At 38.5% G+C, this 17658-nt stretch overlaps 1 protein-coding gene across 1 annotated transcript; it reads right to left on the bottom strand.

Moving 5' to 3' along the window:
- Positions 1–1619: 1619 nt before the first annotated feature.
- Positions 1620–17189, bottom strand: FAM98B (family with sequence similarity 98 member B). The gene is made up of 8 exons (XM_065635999.1): positions 17048–17189; positions 16030–16178; positions 15039–15173; positions 14149–14327; positions 9229–9309; positions 8714–8830; positions 6110–6277; positions 1620–4662 (listed from the first exon to the last, which is right to left on the bottom strand). Exons 1-8 carry the CDS (start codon positions 17110–17112, stop codon positions 4297–4299), a joined length of 1260 nt encoding a protein of 419 aa, XP_065492071.1. The 5' UTR covers positions 17113–17189; the 3' UTR covers positions 1620–4296.
- Between the last annotated feature and the right edge of the window lie 469 nt (positions 17190–17658).

Raw genomic sequence — 17658 nt, 5'->3', positions numbered from 1 at the left:
CAGTCTTAAATGCTCACAGTGCTCCCTCCGTGTTGCCTGCTTGTTCCTACAAACAGTCTAAATGACTTCAAAGGGATCTGTTTGCAGGAATGTCTTACAGAACAAGCATACGGTGCTTCATGTATGCTGCAAACTTCCTGCTTCAAAACAGGCAGTTGCAGTGCCTTCTTACTTCTTTTGGGATTTTCTTTTTGCTGCGTGAAAGACTCATAGCAGAAACTGACTACAGAGATAGTGCTAAAACTGACAAAGCTACTGAACAAAAATCACTCACATCTGTATTAATCTTTGAGCTGCTTTATGCTAGGAAAAAAGATACAAATAAACTACTAAGTGCTGTTTAAAGTCATATTAGCAAGCAATGATACTGAATGTATCTTGTCATGGCCAATGTAAATGAAAAGCACTCACCTTTACTCCTCTGGGCTCAGCTGTGTTTCATGTACATACAGGAAGGAAGGAAAAACAAGTGCCCCCCCCGCTCCCAATTACTGTTTAATTTTTAAGTGTGAATTCTGATTGTTTAAAGATACAAGTAAATAGATTGAGTAATATCACAATTAACAAGGCATGGCTACTGTTCATATTCACATTAAACACAACTGCCTGTAGAGTAGCTTATATATGTATTTTAGAAATACGTTTTTGTACAGTAGCAATCTTATTTTGTTGTAACTGATCTCTATGGTAACTTGAAAAAAAATTTGGTTTAACGTTGTTTGAGAAGACTGAAAAACTGTACAGATTGTAAAGATTTTATATAAATTGTAAGATTTTGGGTTAATATTTATAATAGAAAAAAAAATATTAAAATTGCACTTCGTGCCTCTGAGTTTCTATCTCAAGGAAAGCTAAACCACCTCTATTAATCTTCTGTGACTCCATCATCGGAGACACTTGGGCAGGATTAAACCAGTACCAGAGGCCCTGGTCCAGCATCACCTCTGTGGGACTTGGAATGTTGCCCGAGAAAATGCGGGAAGCCTGGGATTTGCAGATTATTCTTCACTATTTTAGTGGTTGACACAGTACAGACACTGTTTTGCTACTTGCTATTCCAAGTATTACAGAGCTCAATTCTTCATTAGCCCAGTCTCTCACTTTTGTTGTTAAGAATGCTAATTTGGAAAATATTTCACAGCATGACAGCCAAGTCATTAGTGTCTGCTAATGCTGGCTATTACACAGGCAGCTCTCTAGCACCCTCAAGACTTGCTATTATTTACCTTGAAGTAAACCTCAAAGTATCTTATCACAAATATGTTTCAATGTGGCATAATGAATATTCGTTCAGTTACCTTCAGTCACCTGAGGGAGGACAAGGAGTGCACACTAACTACTGAAAACACGATTCCTATCTATATGGGCAAATCTGCCCTACAGTCGTACACATACAAAACCAGTTGTATTTTACTTAATAATTACAGAAATTTTTTTTAAAAAAAAAAAAAAGAAAACTTCAGAAGTAATTGGAGGATATTTCCTTAGTTTATATAATGACAAAGGTAATGATCATACAGACCCATGTAGGTTTTTTTTTTTACTAAGATAAAGTTTAATTGAGATTCCTTAGTAATCCCAGGCAATGTAATAGGGATACATTTGTGACATGCCCTGTCTGTTGAAATTTTCCTACATTGTCATCTACTGCCTTCTCCATTTTGGTCAAAATATATCTTATTTTTCATTATCATAAAAAGTAAGTTCCATCATTATTGTAAATCACCAGCAGGAATTCTTCCTTACAAACACAGGAGGAACATATGATGGTGGATCCAAATCACACTACACAAGTGATGCAAACAACTTCAAGTACAGTACTTTATTCCTTAGTGTTTACAGCTGTTAACAAAAGTGTGTCTCTCTCAAATCCTGGAAAAAAAAACCCAACCTATTTTTCAATTCTTGATCAACCAAAACAATATTCAGGTAGATATTCACTAGGTGTGAATAAACACAAAAATGCTCACAAACATATATATGAAAATCTTTTACTTACAACAGAATTTTGAAAATATTTTTCAAGACAAACATACAAAATTTAAGAGGTTTAAATCGATTATTTTCACGGTATTATTGCATCTTTTGATAAACTAAGAGCAAACACTCTGACAACAGAGGACAGAAAAGGATACCTCTATGAAATGTGGTGGTGCTTACTTTAGATTTCAAATATCGGCTTCCCATTTTGGAATTATTTAAGAAAAACTGAAATGGCCAGATAAAAAAAAAAAAAAACACAAACAAAAAAACCCACATAAAACCAACTTTAACCTATTGAAATTTCCATCTTTTACATGGTCTGCATAAGTATAATTGAAATATGATACCGAAATAATTTAAGTGTTAGAATTACTTGTGGGCACACAGCTGTTTCACTTGATGGTTTACTTCATTCAGAACTGCCCTACCAGGACAAACTGAGGAGTGTAAAAGCACCGCAGCACATCCACAGTTACAACAGCTCAACTAAACCAGCCCAACTTCACTTCTTAAGACTGATGAAATCTTTATGCATAGATAAGCTATTTGATTTTCTTAGCATTTTTTCTTTGGTGAAGCTAAATGCTTGACTGCTGTTCCAAAATTACTTGTAGCAACAAATGAATTTTATATTAAGGCTTTGGTTGTTCAAAACTACTCCGTTCCTTTGCTGACCAACATTTCACCTCCAAGGCCCATGGTCTCACCTGGTATGTCATCAATTTCTGAGCAATTCCAGAGCATTAGGCAAAAACCAAGCTCAAAAGCAAGGAAACCAGTATTATGCTCCCACATGACCCATGAGGGTCCCTCCATAATGACTGCAGAGGCTGATAACAGTTTAGGCCAGAAAGGAGCGTAGGAAAAAACCAAACAAACACTGGCAAAGGAACTAGGCTGCATCTACCATATCACAAGCAGCATTCTCAAGCAGACCGTGATCAGAGAGGAACAGGAGAGAAACTTCTGAAGTTGTTTATTTGGATTAAAATTTCAAATGGTAAGGCTGGTGGTGGCTAATCAATAAAATCTGACACAGGCTTTTGAAAGAAATAATAATTTGATTTTGAACAGAGCTTTACGTTCATGCATAAAGCTGCTTATGAAACACGACATGATGTATGTGTTCCTGAAGGTAAAAGAACATCTTTAGAGCACACCGAATACCGACACCCATAGGAAATTTGTGCAGAAAGAACTCTAGAGTGACACTATCTGCGAAGGAGAAGGCACCCTTACAATATCAAGACAGTTTCTTTTAGGCTAATTGTCTGGCAGTGTAAGAGAGAGACAAGTCATTGACAAAGGGCAACTGCTGTAGATGTCTTATTAGCAGGGCAGTCCGCAATTCCCAAACATTTGGCAGGTGGGGGAGGGAAAAAAAAAAAAAAAAAAAAGAAAGGAAAAAACCCCAAAGAAATGGTATATTCTTTCTCAAGAAGCTCAGCTTATTCAGCCTTCATGTCTCAAGGCTGATTCAGAAGGAATATATAAATGAACCCTTACTAGACATGATGGCTGCAGAAGTTTCCTGCCAAATCTGATCTTAAAATATTTTTATGAAACACCAATAAAATGGAAAACAGGTTATATGAAAAGAGACACTATCAAAACTCACCATGATTCTGAGTTCATGGTACATGCTCTGACCTTCAGTCTCATATATTTACGAACACACAAAACAACCTGATTTCATTAGTTTCTGTACAGTATTAATTCAGAATGTTACTTTTAGATGAAGTTCTGGAAGAACAGGTTTCTTAAAGCAAATTGAGTAATTTTGACCAAAGCCTTAAGGATTTCAACACTTGATATTAAAATTCATTTACATGTCCCGCATGAAAACTAGATGAAGAAAAAAAAAGCCTGAAAACAGCATTCTAGAGTCTTTTGAAAGTGTTTCCATCCAGTTCCTAGGCCCATTTTGGTTTTTTCCTGCACAGCATTTTAGAGCAGGGGAGTGGACATGCAACATGCAATAATTGGAGAAGCCTGAGCATTAAATAGTATACTTTTTGTTTGCTTATAAAGGGGTTTATTCAGTTTTCTGAGGCTTATTTTAAATAAAAAGACATATTAAAAAACACCACATGAGCAGTACGAAACACAAAGTCTTTAGTCATCACATTTTAGTATAAAAGTTCTGTTCAGTTAACTAAAAGAATTCAATGACAACATCAGCTGGTCTAATGCAATGATTCATATGATCATACTTAATTCTAAGCTAAACCCAACTTAACATATCTAAATTCTTGATATCAGTAAACACCACCACTGTATTTTGCCAGTTACTCTGTTATTATTTACAGTATTTTAGTATCTTCGGTATCCTCCCCCTCCCCTTCCACCATATGGATCACCATAGCCTCCCCTGCCACCATAACCTCCTCTGCCACCATAATCTCCCCTGCCACCATAATCTCCCCTGCCACCTTGGAAGCCACCTCCTCCTCTTCCACCACCTCTGAAACCCCCACCTCCAAAACCTCCACCTCCAAAACCTCCTCCACCTCCTCTACCCCCTCCAGCCCCCCAGTTGCCCCTTCCACCACCACCTCCACCTCCCCAGCTCCCTCTTCCACCACCTTCTTGTCTTTTTTGCCAAGGAGGCATTTCAGGAGGAGGTGGTTCAATCTCTGTTGGTCTGCCTCCACGGTCAGGTACTCTCCCCATCAGAACCTGTACGGAAAAATAGGTGATTTTTAGTAGTATTAGAAAAAATAGTAATAATAACTTGAAGGGGCACAGGGTTCTTCTTCTACAGATGAAGACATGCTGCCTGCTCTTCACAGGAGATAAGGTCCCCTTGGTGTGGAGCTTAACAGCAGAATCCCTATTTCCTGGCCTTGTAATTTGCCCCAACACAATAGAACTCAAAGTGATCCAATTTTCCACCTGTAACATTGAAATAATGGCAGCTAGCTAGCTCATGTTACTTTTGTGAAATCTTTATGAAGAAAGCTACACGTGTCAAGTACATATTTTACAATATGCAATATACATAATTCGTACATAATATATATAAATGTATAAATATATATTCATATAGAAAAGACTCCTTATGATGCAGCTCTTCTACTTAAAAGTGCATATCTAAATAGCTGGCAAAAAACGTAAACTGGCAAACTGTTATGCAACTCTAAAAGCAGAGCCAGCTTGCCTTGGATCAGAAACTACTGACACTCAGAGAGCTGGAATGGACAAAATACATAACATGCTGCAGTAACACTTTCAAGAAAAGAAAAAAAAAGGGATCTTGACTTTCATGGATATTACTCAGTGTGCAAAAAGGGGGACTGTACTTGACAAAATTACACAAAACATTAAGAACAAAGAGGTATCCAAGTAGGCCTTTTTGTTGTTTTCATATTTCATAAACTGTGTGATGAATGTTAACATACTCTAGTCAGTCCCATGCACTCCAGTTAAGTCCCCTCTAGAAAAAAACCTTTTTCCAAGATCCTACAATAATTAAGAAATTTCAGAATCTTTGGGATCAACAAATATTAAAGGGTGAGGCACAAAACTTTAGAAAAATCTGTAAATAAAGGAGTAATAAAAACAGGCTTAGTCATCCTTTGAATGGTGAAACTCATGTCATTACTTGCAAGCTTCAGCTTTTATCAGACACAAGAAAGCAGCGCAATGTTGATTTATGACTGCAGCCAAACCAAATTTTACTTTGCAGCATAATGACACTCCCACAGAATCTTTAGTTAATCAGTATAAATCACGAAAGACACTGGTTTATGAACTGAACAACATGATCCTGGCAACAGGTAGCCCAGAAACTGATACCAGAAAGACTTACATACATCCTTAACTTGAGGTGTGCAGTTCCACCAAACTTGAGTCATCTACAGACACACACATCCCTACCCCACCACTGTTCCTTCACATCTTGGCTACTACTTCATCCTGTTGCATGACTGAGTGTGTGTAATAAGATAAAAAAGAAGTTGCTGCAATGTTTACTGGAATTCTGCAAACCTTCCTTTCTTAAAGCACCAGGTATCTTGCAAAAAGAAATGAAAATATTAAGCAAAGAGTACAATTCCAGAATTACTTTTGACAGGTCTGTAAAATCCCATGTGCTTTGATCACATTCCAGGAAGAAAAAGCATACCTTGTTGATCGCACAGACTGTATTTTCCCGTGTTGATCCACTACTCGTTCTTATGATCTTTGATAAATCTTCTCGAGCAGCGAGAAGGTGAGCTAATGTAATAGTTGACTTTGGAGATAATGCATAGCGCTTGGGCTGATAGATTCGTGCTATGTCATCTGTTTTTACCTAAACGATAAAAATCAAACACAACTTACTTGCTAAGCATAAGACACACAAACACACCATAAACCATGTCTTGGTCTCAGTAAGTTTCAATTTGAACACAGTGTAATTTCTGAAAATCTAGGTTATCTTACAAAATGTAGTGCCAGTTCTTACCAATTCTCTTCATACTGATGGAGCTATGGTACAAAAATTGCTGCTGATTATCTTTAACCGATGCTAAAACTTAGCACCATTACAAAAGAAACTCTCCTACCCACTGGCATCAAGCAGATTCTTTGATGTTTTCCAACATAACTAAAGACTAAAATTTAAGAGTCTAAGCTGCTTTCTCAAGAGATTTATGTAGCCATATTTAATAGATCCCTTCTAAATGTGATGAAAACAGAGCAGCTTCAAAGTAAGGTCAATCTGTGGGGGAAAAAAAAAAAAAATGTATCAATGTGGCAAAACACTTGTGCAAGCCGTGAAAAAGTGAGACTGAGAAATGGAGAAAGTAAGATTTTTTTTCCAAACACACCCTGAAGTTTCTTTTGTTTTACAAAAAGAAAAATATATACACTTTCTGGAAACATCTAGAATGATCAGAGTAAAAACAAATTCGACCTTGGATGGACCAGACAACAGGTGCTGTTCCTTTACATGACTGCTTTGCTAGGCAATTACTACACCATTTACGGATCCATTTCAGTCTGCAAACTTACGTCTCCTGGGGACTGAATCAGTTTGGAAAAAAAAAAAAAAAAAAAAAAAAAAAATCAAACCAACAACAAAAAAACCCCCACAAAAAAGGCCACACCATCAAAAGATGAGAGAGGTATCATACCTATTTAATGGTGGGGGAAAAAAGGCAAGCTAACAGATAAATGAAGAAAGGACAACAATTTGACTCCTGGCTTAAAAAAAAAAAAAAAAAATCTGAGTTATATCAATGCCACAACTTTTCCAATCTCCAAAATCTTCTTGGAGAAGTTATAAACAAATATTTCTACAAGAGAAATAAGGGAAAAAAAAAGATTAAAAAATCATACGTAATTTTGAATTAAGATGTAACCTGGTTATTTCTGTAACTGCATACTATTTCACATCAACAGTCTTTATAAGACAGGAAAATGAATCACCTTACTACTTTATCATAATTAAAAATCTCTTTCAACTATTGTTCTATTGTGAAAGTGTATTAATTGTTTTTCACATTGTTTGAATGGAATAATATCAAGTGACTTAAAATTTTAGTCTGATTAAGTCAGTCATCAACTAACATCAACTACAATTTAGAAGTATACTTTAAATTTGGAAATATATAGTCATATTGGTATAGCTATAATGAAGTTATACACACAGGGACATCTCCTGGCTTCTGTGAGCTAAACGCCCTCCTTTTCATTTCTTGCAGCAGGAAAGCATTCACAGCCCCTGCAGAAATTAAATAGTGAGCCATTCCAAAGCAGCACAGCAGCAGCCAGCCTCATGTCTTGCAGTGATCTTTAACGAGCTTCACGAAACCAATTCTGTATGCATGTGTCAATGACAAATTGTGACACCAGAATGACTTGGTAACAACGCACGCTTTCAGTAAGCTTTCAAAGTTTTAAGACTTATCCATCTTAAGCTTTCTACACAGACCTTTGGAAAGAAAGTTGATCTTGCAGCAAAAACATCTGCCTCCAGCTTCCCACATGTATATTCACCAAGTTACAAACTTTATGTATCTTATCACCCTACCCTCCTGGATAGAAACAATACATATTTCTAGCTCAGAGATATCAGACTGGTTAAATCATGACTATTTGTTAATATAGAGAGTGCTAGGAAATAGTACAAATGAAGTGATCACAATTAAAATGAAAACCAGCAGAAAAAAATCCAGGACTGGTTTGGAATTTTCAGCCAACTGAAGGATTACAAGTAATTGTGTGCTTTTCTCATACAAGCTGTTATTCAAAAAACCTGTTCAACTGACCGTCTGTTTATTCAGGAGCCCTGAATCCATGACAGGTAGCAGTCACTGTAATCTCACTAACTTTATGGGCAGTCACTTTTTGCACCCAATCTTTGTTAAGGCCCAGTGTTTGTCTTGCTCTTTCACCTGCATGAGAAAAGCTGAGGTTCCCTCCCAGTTTACTCGATTGGAATGGGGTGGATATAGGAAAGAAAAAGGGGAGATGTGAACTCATTAAAGTGAGAAACCCCAAGACAGGATGCTAGAATTTATAATTGTGAAGCTACAGTCACGAAGGATGGATTGTGCCATCTGGTCAAATCCTTCCCCTTCCTCAATATCTAGGACTTGAATGTTACAACCCAGGATCAGGAACTGGTCAGAAAGAAGATAACAGTAGCAGAAGTGTTTTTACATGGTATGTATATTCGGTAGGAAGACCTGGGGAATTGTAGCAGGCTCCCACCTACAGGAAGCAAAAAATACAGCAAGCTTACCTTTGCCCTATCAGACCAGCCAAAAGACTGTACCGTCACATCCAGCCTCTTCACTAACATACGTCGACGACATTCGTACTCACTGCGAAGAGCATCATTGATTTTTTCCAATCTTTCCTGCAGTGTTACAATAAAATACCGAAACATTCAAATCTATAAACTTATAGAAGTCAATTTTAAGTTCACCCCATCCAGCAACTAAGATGTCTATCCCCATGTGACCACTGTGAATGATATAAAATTAGGGGTGCATCTGTGTAGCGCTACAGTAGTATTTATTTACAAAATATTTTGCAAGTTAATAAGTGGATGAACCAATACAAAGCCTGTCTTATAACATTAATCTTGGAAGTAGCTGATTAGCACTGTTAATATTTAGCAACTGAATTTTAGTATTAATATTTAGCAACAGAACAGCAATTGTAAAAATCAACAAAGTTAGATAAAGCCACATGCATTAATTTTGACCACCTTTTTAAATACAGAAAAAAAGAAACAGAGAGACTTTTTTTTACCACTTGGTCAGAATTCAGAGGTTTCGTTAGCAGTGATTTCCCCACATGGTTATTTTGAACTTTTGAGAGAATGTCCTTTATCTGAAACAAAACATATACTTCTCAGAACACAAATGATATTTACATTTATTTCAGCACAATTTGCTACTCATAAAATCACATACAGCACATTTGTTTTAGCAGATTCGTAAAAACAGACCTGCATCTTCTGACTTATCATCCGTTACTAAAAGAAGATTTCTGGAATACTTTCACTATATGACCAACCTCTATACAAAAATATTTTACGGTACATCACTTCTCCTCCCAGTTATAAGAGAACAATACGCATAGAGCAAATTTATCATGTGCACGTAGGAAGTAGTAATAGTTAAATTAGTCATTCTACTTTTTATTTAGTGTTGTAACTGCAACTAAGCAAACGTAACAATCGGAAGCTAAGAGTTCTGTTGCCAAACACTAGACTTGGCTACAAAAATCTGGTGATGGGTGCTAGTAAGAAAGGCAAGAGATACGATAGGTATGCAGCCATTCTCTCTCACTAATTTTCTTCTAATAGTATAATTGGTTCCGTTCAACACATGTTTAAGACTTCTGTGTTCACTCCAAAATCAGCCTTGCTTTTACTTCTTCCATTGGTTTTTGCCCTCAATAATCAGGGATGAAGCAGCCTCTCTTTCTGCCTTCCAACTCCACTGCATTCTCCTCTCTTGCCACAAGAAACCTCTTCCCCCTCTTCCTAAAGGAACTTCCTTTGGCACAGCTCTTCTAAAACCGTTACCATGAATGGCCCAACACTCGTACATAACTTTCCAGCCAACTGATTTTTCAGCTGGAGTAGACTGCATGCAAATTATCGTTCCTGCAAGTTTTGCACACAGTCTGATGGGGAGAACTACTACATCTTCATTTGCTTTTGTAAATAACTATGGGAAACAAAGTCAAATGACTAAAACTAGAGTTTATTTTCTTTTACATGTCACAAGGAAGGATTGAGGTAGTGCATGATCCACAGTAAACCTGTAGCTGAGAACAGCTGTTAGATACATTTGCAACGATTATAAGACTTCAGATAGGCACACAGGCACTTACATTAAATTTATGATAGAGGTAAGGTTCAAAGCTCACTCTTCCCAGGGTTGTTTGATTTGTGTGTCTTCTAAATGTAGCCAACTTGTTTTGATTTTAGTGAAGCATGTACATGACACCTCTCAATCTACTTCAAAACTCAAATGTACCTAAGCACAAACTATGCTTGAATTTAAACAAATGCCAGAAGAATCAAAACCTAGTAATAATCAACAATACAATAAGATCAGCATGACAGCAAGAGATGAAGAAATCAGTGGTTAGTATAGAAGAAGGAATAAACAGCAGATGGATTAAAGATTCTGTTAGGCAAGAGGTGCCTATCCATATACCATTAAGGTCAGAAATATACCCTCAAAAGTTCTAATGAATTGAAAGGAAGAGAGTCTATCAAAATGAGACTGGCTGATGGGGGAACAAAATGAAACAGAAGAAAACAAAAATCCCACAACAACAACAACCCAACCAACCAACACACCAACACCACAACAAAACCAAAACAAATCCTCAATGTAATTTATAGCTATATGGTGAAAGAAAACCTGGAAAACAGTGATGCTGAATACTATCTAGAGATTAGGATTACTGCAAGTTTGCAGCTGCAAGGGCAGCTAAGAGGTAAATACAACACTGGGTTCCACCTGTAAAAGCCATACACTGTCATCATAAGTCAATCACTATTAAAAGACCTAACCCAGCACTGCCCACTCCTGATTTAAATAAACTTCCTTTCATTTTTCAGTTTAGAGAGAACAATTAAGGAAGAGAATCAGTGAAAATCAGAACTAGAAGAAACAAGAACAGCTTAACGAAACACTCCCTTATTGATTGGGAAACTGCCTCCAAATTTCTGCAATATTTCTTTCCAAGTTAAAGAGAATACCTATGTAATTTTATTCAGTGACAGTTTTATTAATCAAGCAGCATTTAAAGTGGAATCTTTTCACTGATGAACTGGTCTACGTTCATGTTCGTACACACTGTAAAGTCATAGCAGATTACTGAATTCCCACTTTACTCCCTCGCTCCCATCAGCAGGACTCCGAGGGCATAACCTACAACTGCAACAGTAAAATAAGCTGAGCTGCGTGACAGCTGCAGAATTCATCGTCCAGCCTTGACTGATAACAAGGCGCTGAGCACGAGAGCTTTGACGTACCGTTGTCTGTCAGAGCACAAGAATACAACTGATGTATCTACACTATAACCAGCATTCCTGAACACAACCGTTGCCCTAGGTTAAGAAGGATAAGTAGGAGTTGAAAAAAAAAAGCACCACAACCACCACCAAAACTCAGAAAGAAGTCTGTTAGTTTAAGTGGGAACAATACTAAAAGCAGCACCCAGATAAAAGAGCAGCAAAAACATATGCATAGAAATGCAAAACAAATTGTAACAGCCAAATCATCCTAAAGTTCTCATATACTCGGCTGTAAAAAGCAAGCTAATTAATTAGAAGCTAGATGGAAATTAACATATTTGACTATTTGATGTACTGTGTAATCAATGACCTTGGCCATATTAAACATTTATGGGATTGTTTTGGAAGTTTGCACATTCTAAAAATAGTTGAAAAACAAATGTTATTGGATTCGTATGAGGAAAATATTGACTTCAAAATCTGCTGTATAAAAATGTACAGTTATTCTATTATTACCAAATAAAGCTGATCTTTATGCATTGAACATGACATTTCTCATCTGTTTTACAAGTCTACACTCATTAAAAAAAAATTTTTAGCTGACATTTCACTACCATGTTCCATTTATTTATTTATTATTTTTATCCTCTGTCAAAGTACAGCAATAATTTCTACGCTTAACACAATTTATGCAGATAAATATCATATATGCATGCACTTCCAGAGTCTCTAAGATTTTGAGAAAACCTGACCTGAAGAGACGTGTCATTAATTTAAGTTACACTATCAACACTTCCAGGAAGGAACATTGTCCTAATTAGTCATAACGTGTACTGCACAACTGCAGAAAGATCACCTAAAATCTTAGGCACACAGTATTTTTAACCCATCCTCTGCCTCTCTTCCATTCACCTGCAGATCATTTTAATTTCAATATTTATCTAACTTTAAAGACATTTCCGTTTGACCTTTATTTCTGGTCAACAGGAAAACTCTTTGGCTTTGTTTCCTGCAACTACATCGATACTTAATGTTTAGGCACCATTATGTCTGCAAGATTGACATGTCTGCAAACACTGACAGTTAAAAGCAACACACTAACTTAAATATGAATAAATTCTAGAAAGTATTCCCAAATACTTTCAAAGATATTCTTCTCATATTTCACTTAAATGTTTTAGCTTAGTTTTGATTTCATTTCTTTGATAACACACTATAATTTCTTTTCATTCTCTACTATTAGGGCACCACTTTTCACTACTAGAAAACAAATAAAGTAGGCAAAAAAAATTCAGAAGTCTTTTGAATAATATGGTACTGGAAGTAGTATTAGAACATCACTTTGTAACTAAGTGTGAAATTCACACTATCTTGACTGGAAAATAGCCAGATGTGAGTGTGAGTTACAAACTGCGACACTGCCATAAACTTTTCTAAATCTTTGATCAATATTCATTTAGATTCTATGGGGGTTTTGGTACTAAATTTCAGAATGCCTCCCAAATATTACCTTTTGTAAATATACTTTACAAGGGAACAGCATCTTAAAAAAAACCAAAAAACCAAAACCAAAAAAATACCCAACCAAGACAAAACACTATTAGTTTCTCAATGGTATAGAATAAAGTAAAATGTATTTAGTGGTAGGAGGCTGTAAGACTGTCAATTAACCTCTCACATTTTCTTATGTATGTTGATACCCAACCCACTTTATTACAGGAGATGCAAATTTAAAAGGTACTCCCTATGATTGCATATTCAAAGTTTGAGGTACGGCAAAACTCACAGTTTGACTGAAGAAAGCAATCCTAATTTTATACTAGTCTTTTAAATAAACTGACAAATTATTAAAAAGACGTACAGATGTAAGAAATCGATGTCAATGAGAAGAAGAGAAGGAAGAAAAAAAGCAGCATAATCATGTAAAATTATTAAAGACTCGGCAGCAGAGGGGGATTCATTCCATGTATCTCTCACAGTTCTTAAAGGGGACTGGTCACCCACTCTCCTCAAATATCAGGGAGAAATAAAGAGCAAAACTTTTAGCTGCTTGACAGAGAAGACAAACTCCACCTCAAGAGCCTATTTACATTCTGCAGTGAGGAAGTCTGATTAAGGATCCCATCAGCAAAACGAGCTGGAAACTGGTGGGACACAAATGAAAGAACTGTCCTGTTTCATAAGATTTAAGTTGCCTTATTCACTGGCTATTGGTAATTCAGGCATTTTCATCCTCTTCTGCAGCTAAGGAAATGGCACTATCAATACTTGCAATTAAGCAATTCATACATGAAGAAACAAAATTTCAAGTTTTGGATATAAAATTTAAATACATCCGGAAAATACTACAGGTACATAAATGCACTCTCAGTTATTACCCAAAGGCTTCTGCCTGCTGCAGCACATTTAAATGGGTAACAGGAAAACTATGTTACCTCAACTCATACCTTGAATTTGCAAAGTAAGCCTCATCAGGTACATTGCATCCTCAGGGAAATGCTGAAATACTTCACCTTGTAACTAAAACAGTTTAAGTTAAACACTAAGCTGGCTTTCAGAATAAAAATTCCTTTGCACTTGTCAGATAGGACTTTTATGGATTAGACTGTTGGCCTCTCAACTCTAAGATGAATGCTCACAGAGATAATGCTCACAGTGTAACAATAGAGAGAACACAAAAAAGCCCATACCTTTTGTTCCACATTGGTTAACAAGAGAGGAATATCAGAAGATGAGGAGTTTGGCAGGCCCAGTGCATTGCAAATAGCTTGTACCTCCTGATGAACTTCATTGTGCTTTTCCAAATGAGAGCCTTTAATTTTCTTGCTGTGCAATATCTTTGAAGCCTGAAGTTCTGTACTTAGAAATACTAAAGAGAAAAGTGTCATAATGGCAGATTTAGAGAAACTTAAATATTTCTGCATCCACATTCTCATATACAAATACATTATATACATTTATATTAAGACCATGATAAAAAGAGAGACTCTTTCTCAGTTCTCTCCTGGACAGGTCAGAATTAGTTTCCCATTTTTTATCTGAACTAACTCACCTGACTTCCTACCTTCAGTCTCCAGACTGTATTTAACTCCTTAACCCACTTCCACCACCAGGCCCCTAGCGCCTTGGGTAGTTTCATATTATCATGCTGGTTCCTGCTGCTACTCCTTTGTCCAAGTCCAGCTTAAACCCAGACTTTGCTTCTCTCAATGCTGCTTTCAGCACTTTCAAATCACATAGCATTTTCTTTTAAGCTGGCCAGAAACTTCTCAGAAATACTGGAAGCAAAGTCTCAGTTTCAGCTAAGCTGGAACTGGATCAAGAGAGGGATCAGGAGGCCTCAGTAGGTTGAACCATATTTCACAAAGAAATGTTAGTTTCTATTAAAATAGTTTTCTCATAGTTTTCTATTTTCCACTTCTGCACAAGTGAGCTGATGCATAGTCAGCTAGGTTGTAATGACTGCACACAAATACTTAAATACACATAAAGATCTATTTAATGTAAATTGTATAACAACAACAACAGGGCATGTATGTAAAATACTGTCTTATAAATGGGAAAACGGTTATAAACTTACAGAGGAGTTTAAGACAATCTTCTTTCTCTCTTAATCTGTCCTTGATGTCTCCAGATATAAGTGATGAATACGGGCAAGCCATTTCTCTCAGAAAGCCACTAATCTCAAGCTGGAAGCTCTCTATATCTTTATCACCTGTGGGGATAAATAAACGCAAAACTAATGGCTTTTTACAGAAACATAAAGTTGTAATCTAATTGTCTTAACTTACACGTTTAAACTGCAGGTTTCAATAGCCCAGACAAAGATTTATCACATATCACCCCAGTATCATTTTTTTTCTTGAAAAAATCTTACATAGATGCAGACAAGCCTTTTCATAGCTATAGCAATACTGTACTCACACTTTGAACAAGAAGCTGATGCTACAGCAGTCTTTGAAAACATTAATGCAAATTAACATCACTAGGAAGTGAAGAGCCTACGTCACAAAACAGTGTATCGATGTAATTAATTTTCTGATGAACAATTTACGGGAGTTATAAGCCCATTATGTTCAATTGTGGGTTTCGGTTTTTTTGTTTGTTTGTTTTACTACACTTTCATGAAAATATAGGCAATATAAAATCTCATCCAAGTTTCAGCACTCAACGAAAAGAATCAGGTAGCACTAAGAAGCAACTCATGTATCTACACACTGTGCTGAATGCAAAACTGCATTGGACCACCTAGTTGAAAATACCATGCACTGGGATTTAAGCCGTCAAAATACGATTACATACAACAGCCACTCACAGGATGTATGAATGTGCTTTTTTATATTTATACAGATCTTAAAAAAACCTCAAAGCACTTTTTTTTCTTTTGAAAGAGTCTTCACAGGACAAGACCTTAATCTAAGAGCTACATACATGCAAATATCACCCTCAGTTTGGCTACCTTCAGCTATCTTCTAAACCTCAACACTGTAATTTAACTATTAGCTCAACAATATGGATCTAAATACACTGAACAAATACCAAATTCCTTTAATAAATTAACATCCACACACCATCTATTGAAGAGATGCTTTCTTCCATATTACAAAGTGACTTTATTTGGGAACCTAACCAAACACAAAGCTCAAAAAATTCTGGTGAAGACAATCCATTTTCTGCTGCTTTGTTCAGGGCTTCCTCCTCCAAGAGGGGACCAGTGTACCTGCACAGAGGCATTAACATTAGTTAGAAGAAGCAAGTTCAACATAAAATATACACATTTAAAAATCGTTTTACTATAAGCTAGTTCATAAATACTTGGAAAGAAATTAGTCTTTGTAAGTTACTTTTGTCAAGGAATAATTCAGACTTTTTTTTTTTTTAAACACACCAAAAAAGTGAATGGTAATTTAAAAACAAAATGGCTTGTCAGAAAAGAGGAGGTAGGCATTTGCACATATCACACGTGAATGTGAAAACAGAGTTGCGTGTCTCAATACATACTAAACAGACAAGAATTCAAGTATTAATTCAAGCGTTCAGTCAAACACATTTCCTTCCAACACGAACAACTCACTGCCCTAGAGTACCGGCAATGAGACTACTTAAAAATTAAACTAAATTTTACATGGTTTCTGCTCTGTTGCACCTGAAGCCCCTTGGTGGGCGGCACACGGGCAGCCGGGCCGGCGGGAGCCCCGGCCGCCCCGCAGAGCTGCTGCCCGGACAGCCGGCACGGCTGAACGTCCCCGCTCCCAGTCCCTCTGTACCCCCAGAAACGCCGGCGCAGCCGCTCCTCCTCCGCCTTTCCCCCACTAAACCAGGGCCAGCCCAACGCAGCCGCAGTGACCCCGCTCCCGGGCGAGGCAAGAGGCCCAGCCCAGGCCGCAGCCGAGCCTCCCCCAGCACCCGCCGGAACGCGGGGCAGGGCCCTCTGCCGCCCCCCGGCTCCCCTCCGCGGCCGGCGCCGCGCTCCGCTCCCCTCCGCCTCCCGCCCGCGGCGAAGCGGCCCCTCTCAGCGCACGGCCGGGCAGCGCGGCGCTGGGCTCCCCTCGGCCCGCCACGGGGGAGCCGCTGCTGCTCGCCGATTACCCCAAGGCCTCCAGCGCGTCCAAGATGTCGCATTCCATCTTCGGGCCGGGCGCCAGCTCCCTCATGCCGGTACCGGGACTCGCCGCCGCCCGCCGCGCCGCGCTGTGCCCTGCTCAAAGCGGCCCTCCGCAACCTGCGCCCGCCGCTGCGTTCCGCCGCCGCAGGCCCGGGCCCGGCGGGAGGCCCCGCGCTGCCCCCACCCCCTCTCCCGGCGGCTGCCTCCCCCGCTCCGAGGGGCTGCAGAGCCACCCTGTGCCAACCCGTCGGCCACAGCTGGGGACGGCCCTTGATTTCCCCCGTTACCGAGGGGCGTCCAAGCTCTCTCACTCTTTCCTGGCGGGGCTTATCTGCTGGCCCCGCTGCCCTGCCTCGGATTTGGCCCCAGGCCGCTGCTCGCTGCTGTTGGCTCACCCATCACCCACCTCCTTCCGTCAGGTACCAGCCACCTGGAGAAAAACAGGTCCAGGAGACAGCACGATCGCCCTTCCAGCCTCCCGACATGGCTCCTGCCTGGGGAGCCAGCTCTGCTGCCCACAGACCCTTGCAGCCTGCCCTACCTGTGGGACATGGTGAAAAAAGCGGGTTTTTAGGCCTGTACCTCTGTAGTATTT

Source organism: Caloenas nicobarica, chromosome 5, assembly GCF_036013445.1.
Source record: "Caloenas nicobarica isolate bCalNic1 chromosome 5, bCalNic1.hap1, whole genome shotgun sequence".
In the NCBI taxonomy this organism is placed as follows: domain Eukaryota; kingdom Metazoa; phylum Chordata; class Aves; order Columbiformes; family Columbidae; genus Caloenas; species Caloenas nicobarica.
This window is presented reverse-complemented; position numbering and strand designations above follow the sequence as displayed.